The sequence below is a fragment of the Nanorana parkeri genome, unplaced genomic scaffold (assembly GCF_000935625.1).
Source record: "Nanorana parkeri isolate BGI_ZX_2015 unplaced genomic scaffold, ASM93562v1 scaffold863, whole genome shotgun sequence".
Taxonomy (NCBI): Eukaryota; Metazoa; Chordata; class Amphibia; order Anura; family Dicroglossidae; genus Nanorana; species Nanorana parkeri.
This window is the reverse complement of record NW_017307131.1, coordinates 407,378-415,681: the sequence shown is the minus strand read 5'-3', so window position 1 is coordinate 415,681 and position 8,304 is coordinate 407,378. Positions and strand designations below refer to the sequence as shown.

At 38.3% G+C, this 8,304-nt stretch overlaps 1 protein-coding gene across 2 annotated transcripts in view; it reads left to right on the top strand.

Moving 5' to 3' along the window:
- Positions 1–8,304, top strand: part of LOC108794528 (tankyrase-1) — a 191,530-nt gene that overhangs the window by 122,961 nt on the left and 60,265 nt on the right. For both annotated transcript variants that reach the window (XM_018565583.1, XM_018565582.1), the window contains exons 8-10: positions 399–585; positions 1,093–1,214; positions 6,243–6,334. In XM_018565583.1, the coding sequence (XP_018421085.1) occupies positions 399–585; positions 1,093–1,214; positions 6,243–6,334 (401 nt within the window). The remainder of the gene's footprint in view (positions 1–398; positions 586–1,092; positions 1,215–6,242; positions 6,335–8,304) is intronic.

Here is an 8,304-nt window from a genome sequence, read left to right as displayed (position 1 = left end):
CCCGGTATTTTTGAAAATAGCGGTCAACAGCGGCTTGTGAGTCGCTGATGACAGCTATTAATTTAAAGGGGACAGTCTGCTGAACAGTTCTACTATAAGCTAATGGTCGCTAAAGCGACCATCAGCTTATAGTAGAACTGTAAATGCCAGGTCCGTACGGCATACTGAGCTGGCCAGCTGGAAGCACTTTTGTAGCTCCGTACGCCGTACGTCCTTGGCAGCGAAAGGGTTAAATGTTTTTTTCGGACAAACATATTGTTTGAATTTGTTACATCTATGTCTTGTGCAAGTACATTTGTAGGTTGTTTATTAAATAATTAGCTATCTGTAATGCAAGTCATACAAATGGAATATTATGTATTCAGTTTGTCTCCTCATAACTCTCTACTTGTATTTAGCATGGAGCTTGTGTTAATGCCATGGATCTATGGCAATTTACACCACTACATGAGGCTGCATCAAAGAATCGTGTTGAAGTCTGTTCCTTGCTGCTGAGCCATGGTGCTGACCCAACACTTGTCAACTGCCATGGGAAAAGTGCTGTGGATATGGCTCCTACTCCAGAGCTGAAGGAAAGATTGACTTGTAAGTATGACAGTGACCACCAGTTCATTAAAAAAAACATATTTTTATTTTAGGCTTTATGTAAACATAGAAAACTAAAAGATAACATCATATGATAATAAACTGGGGAGTAACTTATATGGTATGGTGGCAAAATGTCATGTATGCACTCTATTCTTTTACCAACTATAAATGGTAAAGTCTAAAATTATGTATATATTGTAGAAATAAATTAAATGTGGTCAGGTGTAGCAATTTAAAACCGGTTAACCCTAAAAATGAATGTATTTGCTACCTAATGTTTTCTGGCTGTACTCATGGATAATTTTCCAGAAATTTCATCCAATTTCAGTCAGCTTTAAACAAACATTTCAGGCAAAAGCCAAATTTTAGATCATTTTTCATTCAAAAGCTGGATAGTTACAGTTCCATTATCCATAACTTGAGAAGGGGTGGTAAATGTCATGTTTTGTGTATTATAAATGTTGCACTTGTTTCACTATAATTGTATCTTTGTTTGAATTTCAGATGAATTCAAAGGGCATTCTTTGCTGCAAGCTGCCAGAGAGGCAGACCTGGCCAAAGTGAAAAAGACACTAGCTTTGGAAATCATTAATTTTAAGCAGCCACAGTCACATGAGACAGCATTGGTAAGAAAATATGGCTCGGTGTCTTTGTTTGGAAAAATTATAGAATAATTTCAGTTTCTCATACATGAAAATAATGTATTTACTAAAATTTTTGTAGCTTTCACCGAGGCCTGTTTGCAAAACACAAAGGTTCTATCTTTACATTTAGAAGAATTATTCAGGTACATTTGGTTATGCTGCTGCCTTCAAAAAATTGGACACTGGCGAACAAAGCTGAAAAAGACAGCCCAGTATAAACCCTTCCCACTCCCAGCATACCTCAGTTTTTTTGCTAGTGTTCAAGGGGAAAGGGATGTCTTCCAAGAGAAGAAAACCTTTTCTTGCTTTTATCAAAATACTTTTTTATCTAGCAAGTTTCTTCAGTAGCTGCAGAGCCAGAAGGGATTTCATTTGCAGCTTTCTGGAATGGTTAATCGTCCACATGGCCAAGTTAGCCATACCCGGACCCTTCTGAGAAGTGGGGCCAGCCTGTAATTTTTCTTTTTGTACTGGAACCTGCTTATTGGGCTCACTTAGGTACTTTTGTGCAACCTATGAGGTGGCCACAGCGTGCTACACAGGTCCAGGGCCATAGTGCACCTGTCTGGTGGAATTCTGTTCCTGAAGATCCACTAGGCTGAATGTCTGCCAAAGGACTGAAGACTGAAGAGGGACATGCTCGCTGGATCCTGCCTCCCTATTTGTGGCTATAGCAGTGTCATATGGCCATCAGGATCTCATCTGTGACAAGTAGGGCTTTTGCCCTTTTTGTGTACAGGGGAGCCCATGCTGTGCCTATTTCCCAGTTTTTCCCCTCTTCCCTAGATACCAAAGAACCACCCTGTGAGGTATGGCTGCCTCAGAAGGGTTCATGTGGGCCTCTGGAATTTCTAGACCCACTGAGTCTGGTTTGCCGTTGCTCAGGATTGTATTATTAATCTATAATCCCCAGGTTAAAAGTTATGAATTCCCGAGTGAGTTTTGGAACTTTAGGTTATTGCCAGCATTAAGGTAAGGATCAGTACCAGGCCATCTTGTGTGTTAAATAGATCTGTCAAGTGACAATGAATTGGTTCAATCATTAGGCCATGCCTGAAACAGCAACTCCGGTTATTAGTGCTTTATGATAAGGACCTTCAAAAAAGACCTGGTATCTCTCCTGATATCTGATGCTTTGGATTTTTAAGATGGTGTAAACAAAATTAATCACATCTGTGTAAGAGCAGCATGCGGTTATTATAACTATAAGTAATGAGTTTCAGTAAAATTAGATTAAGATAGAATTTCCTAATTAGTATTGTGCCCAGACCTTACTATCATCACAATGATCACTGAGAGAAAAGTGCCCCCCATGCTGCCGAGCCTAGTAGCACTCGGATTCTTACCCCTCGCACTTGGACAGAGGATGTACCTCCCCTCAGTGGTAACTTTAATGATTCTTAGAATCTCATATAGCTAGAAACCAGTTTGGCAGGTTACAGTATGGTCTATTTCACCCTAGGAACATTTCCAGATGTTGAGTTTGGAAGGACCCCTTCTCTACCTTCTGACCCTGGTGTTCCTATACAGCAGTTTACAGTATGCCCTCATCCCTATGTTATCTTGATGTGGAAATTTTCTTATCACCCAATCATATCCTTTTCAAGGATCCAGATGTGGTATCCTTGATTTTTTACTAGCCTTGTGGGTCATTCTCTTTTAGCCATTGGAATGTTACAAGGCAAGGGATCTCGCAATGGCTAACTGATTTCAAATTTGGTGACGGATCAGGCAACCTCATTCATTGTTATGGTTTTTCGTCATATATTAAGAGTACTAGACTTGAGTCTTTTCCGGTGAATGGCTGGCGCCCCCCTTTAACGTAGTTGTCTTTCCAGACTTCCGCTTGGTATCTGTTTATTCCTTTGGACTTGACCCAGTAAAAAAAAAAATTCTTGTTGACCACATTTGTCGCTGGTCTAGTTGTTTTCTTCCCTTCAGGTAGTATGTAGCTGTTATCCAAGTCTCAGTTGGACTGCTTTTGGACATCCTGACTGTTTCAGAATTCCTGTGTGCCTCAATGGTCGATAAAGAAAATAAGACTTTTGTACTTACTGTAAGAACTATTTCTTGAAGTTCATTAGGTCCTTATCCTTTGTATTATTGGCATTATGTACGGCTTCCAGAGAAAACCAAGGCACAAATGAATAAAAGCTAACTATTGTAAGCTTTTATTCATTGTTAAACACGGTCAGTGTTATATGGTTTGTCTCAACCCTCTATTTGTCACTTTTTCTGGACAGCTTGATCTGTTAAAGGAAGACGAATAGTAACAGGATTACTGGCTGGATCACAAGGGGAAAATAAAGGGAAAAAAAGTTACCAAAAACTGCAGCCACAACATCTAAGTATTGGAAAGCTGCAATATACAAATTTTTGCTTTTGGGTTTAGTTATGCTTTAAGCTAAATATCTCCTTTGTTTGGAAGAGACTTCCAGCAGAGGTAGTGAGTCTGTCAACAGTAAGTGAATTATCTAGAGCTATACTCAGACAATAAGGTTAAAAAAAGTAAAACCACAAAAAACAAAAACAACAAAAAAGGGGCAGAATCGATGGGCCACTTTGCTTTTTTTGCCTGCAGTCTTCTATATGTCTATCTTTCTGAAGGAGGCTGCCGTTGTCTTATAGGAGTACTTTGCTTTATTTCATTTCAATTTACATGTTATTGACTAGAGTTGCTTCATTTTAGCTGCTTTTACATTTCTGTAAATTGGACACTGTATTCAGAAAGTAGCAGACTTTTAAGCTGTATTTGCCAGAATTAAATTGCTTCACCATCAATTAAATCCAAGCATTACAGTGTATTTTTGTCAGCATCAGCTGGTCATATAAAAATATTAGAAAGCTACTTGGATTGTGATGGCCCTGAGTTTATGTATGACAGTAAGGGAGCACATCCTTAAAAAAGTTAAACACAGTTTTTTAACTGAGTCTAGTTTTATTTATGTGCCACAATTGGAAACTCATTTATTAAGTCCAAAATATGTCTTCTGTCAGATTCTGTCATTAATTAGACCCAGACCTAACATTCAAATTTTATAACATTTGTATTTTTATTTTGCTTACTGTCAGCATTCATAAGCACTTACTCTGTAATCCTACGGTGCATTTATACTTTCTCTTTTGCAGTTATATAAACACATGGCAGCGTGGTTTATTTCATTTAATGCATGAAAATACACCCAATGTATTAAATTGTGTTAATCAGGCTAGGGTAGCTCCATCCATTCTCAAGTTTGTTCTGTGAGCTGCAAATCAAGGGACATTGAGCATGACAGAGGATTATGCAAATGCTTCTATGCTGAATAAAAAGGTGTCTTTCTTTGTTTGTTTACTTGTGTTTACTTGTTTATTTCAGAAATAAAATGTCTTGTGTTTTTTGAGTCACTAATGTGTTTGGCAAAACAAATGCATGGAAAGTGAATACAGATGAGTAATTTAGACAAATCTGATCATAATAATTTACATTCAAATCCTAGGGATTTCAGTAAAGTAATGCAAAACGAAGGCGAATAATCTCAACTTAATCATCCTTAATTCTGTAATTGCTTTTATTATTGAATTTCAAATATCTATATTAATATGAATTTAATGTTTGTGCACTTGTGTGATAGGCGTAGTTGACAGCAATTCATTGTATGCTAAGTAAACAACCATTGCAAAGTGTGTGTGCGTGCAAACTTTTTTTTTTCGTACAGTAAATTTGAAATGTTGTGTATGTATTTCTTTACTGTTTATTAAAGTGACACTAAATTCAGGAGTTTAAATCTTAAAAATGCATTCAAGTACCTTGACTATTAACAAAATGTATCTTATGTGTGTATTACTCAGCTGTAGATTCTCAAATCATTTCTAAATTGGTGCTGACACGTCCTTCCTTTTGGAGGGTGACTACTTTTGTTCCCCATGGTCCCTGTGTGTGTTGTAAGGTAGTCACCGCTCCAAGCTCGCTCCCGTGATGAACTACAATCTCAATACAAATGGGTAAACTAAACATGAGATCATAGTGGAAGTGATCTTAGATCAGTGTCTACTTTTCATGGGAATTTACCATACTACGGGCATATAAAAAACGGATGTGAACTGACAACGCATGTGCAAACTGATGTAAACTGGTTCAGTTTTCATCAGTATTTTTGTATCCGTGAACCATGACTGAACTGATGACGCTCGTGTGAAAGGGGCCTCAGAAGGATGAAAAATAGCAGCAGAATGTCCTTGGTATTCTTAGGGGGACCTATGTCTTTGGCTTTCCATAGGTTTATGAAGGTTTATGAAACTGGGCCTACAACTTTATAATGAAATGATCACCTTTGTTCACAGAAAATTGTATAAATACTTTAATTGCTTTATGTTCTACCCTTATTGTTTACACTGGTGTATAAATCTTTTGCTTTGGCAAAATAAGTATTCATTTCTTTGAACATCCTAATTTAAAGCCATTATTTTAAACTTTCACCCACACTGTTTATGTGCATCAACACCTGAAGCAGTTTATGGAATGTTCTGCTTTTCAATGTGAAGCATGGTAATGCCATATTTGTATCTGAATATGCTAAATGGCAACATTTTAAAACATCTTTGTCTAGTAAAATGCAAAACAACTTCTTTCTGTGTCCTCATGTGACCTATGCATTACCTAAGAACATTTAAGTATCTGAAGACAGTTGTTTGGGTACAGCATAGTGTACCAAGAAGACAATTTATTCTCTGACTTCTTGCCCACACAGATAACTTGGGCATTGCTCATCCTTGGCACTGCAATTCAAAAATCCAAATAGTTTTCTGAGGAGCATAATTTACTCTTGATTACTCTTGCGTTTTGCTCAGCATGTTGTTTATCTGATCCAGACTTTTGATAAATGACTGAAGGGTTCCATCTGTGTACTTTGTAGAAAGACTGCCCCAGGAATATATAACCGATATAGATGATATCTGTATAAATATATATATAAAATATAACCTTTTTTTTTTGTTATATATAACACACATTTTATACCTTTTTTGCAGCACTGCTCGGTGGCTTCATTACATCCCAAAAGGAAGCAGATAACAGAGTTGTTGCTTAGGAAAGGAGCCAGCGTCAATGAGAAAAACAAAGAGTACGTTTTCTATTTGTGTTGCATGATTCATAGCGCTGTAAACGTTGTTTTGTTCCAAAACTTTGCCAGCTTTGTCTTAAATCGTGACGGTAGAGCCTGGGTTCTTGTAAAATCTAGTTGAGGTTTTAATTGTTAATCTAGATTATATCTTTTTCATTACTTTGCTAGAACTTTGTCCTAAAACTTTAATTAGATGTCATGTTTCATCTGTGAATTTAAGACCAGTGAACTGAAATGGAACTTTAGTATTCTGAAGTAGAAATATTTTGAATACTTGATTGTGAGTAGTTTAACCTGCTGTCCGGCCGTTGTAATTAAACGGCCGGATAGCGGCTTCTTGAGGGCGGGTGGGCGTCTTTAGGAGGCGGGCACGAGCAGGAAACAGGCTTTGAATGTAAACAGCAAGCGATGGCTGTTTACATACAAGCGTTCGGGCGTCTGTAGAGATGCCCGATCGCTTGTAATATGCGGTGTGCTCCGCTGTTCCCGGTGTGAGTCCGGGACCAGCACAGCAGCTCTGCGGCCGGAGATCAAACGGAGCTCAGTACTCGAGCTCCGTTTGATCTCCTGTCCTCTTCTGAATGCAGGCAGTGATTGTATTACATCACTTCCTGTATTCAGTGTCACTCTCCGGTACAGAAACCGGAGAGAAGCTGGTGAAGCAGGTCTCTGCTTCATCAGCTTCTCTGGGGGTCCCTAGGTGACATTAGGGGTCTTAAAGACCCCTGATGTCTCCATAAAGAGGACCTGTCACTGCAAATTGGCTATCACATAGGGAGCTTGTTTGCTCCCTATGTGATAGCAATAAAGTTCAGTGGAAAAAAAAAAAGGTTTAAAAAAATGTGTTACATAAAAAAATTAAAAAGCACATATCAAAGCAATAAAAAAATTAAAGTCCCCCACATGCACACGCAAACATGCGTCAAGCCCGCCTACGTGCGAAAACGCCGATTACATCCATTGCGCCGCACATGGTACATATCGCCGCGAATGTCGGAATGAGAGCAATAATTCTAGGGTCATCAATCACTGATAACACTAAACTGATGAGCGGTAAAAGCTTTTAAAGCGACGGCTATAGTCAATTTTGAGTATGGTCGTTTTTTTGCGATTTAACGAGTGCGCGCAATTTTAAAGCAGTTAAGTTTTCATTAATAAGGTATAAAATGTGTTTTTACATACATTCTCCTATAATTGATGCTACAGCAGACTGCGAGGGGGATAGGTAGCACTAAGAAACTAGTCAGTTTTGCTGCAATACACATGAGCTGGCAAGGAACACTCCTGATAAAATGAAAAATAATGAGCAGAGGAATGATTCATCACTGTGCTGTTGCTAGTTCACTGTCCAGACATAGGCTGGGGTCAGGGAGGTGAGTGATAAGCTGCAGTAGAGAAAATTCAGGACACTGACAAGGCTCTGCTGTGTGCCAGGGCTTTGTATATCTTATGACTGGTTGGGAAGGTATCACTGATCACAAGCTCAAATGCTTGTATACTTATTACCAAGTCCTAAGGTTCTCCTGTACTCTTTAACTACTATATAATTTTGCTCAAAGGTTCCCTTTGTAAGAGACTCTACATACCAGACTTACTCCTCAGTAAACCTGTAATTCTAGCAATTATTGAAGAAACTGTTTCTTACCGGTACTTCCCATAGCCAAATGTATTGTACCAAAGATCAAAAACCATGGTACATCCCTATAAATTCCCCTCACTTCTACAGTCCCCAAAATCCTGCAGGCAAATAAATCTCACATTCTGTCAATAGGCAGTTGTTTGTAACAAAATGAAACCAGTAGCATGCACAAATCGTTTATTAATAGATCCACAGTATTCCTCTGCACAGCATATCGAATATGATGTAAAGTCTTATTGAACATTCAGTTCTAGTTTATTTTCTTGGATGATATCATCCAAAACAACATCCCTAGGATAAAGTCAGAGTTGAAGGGCACTGTATGACACTT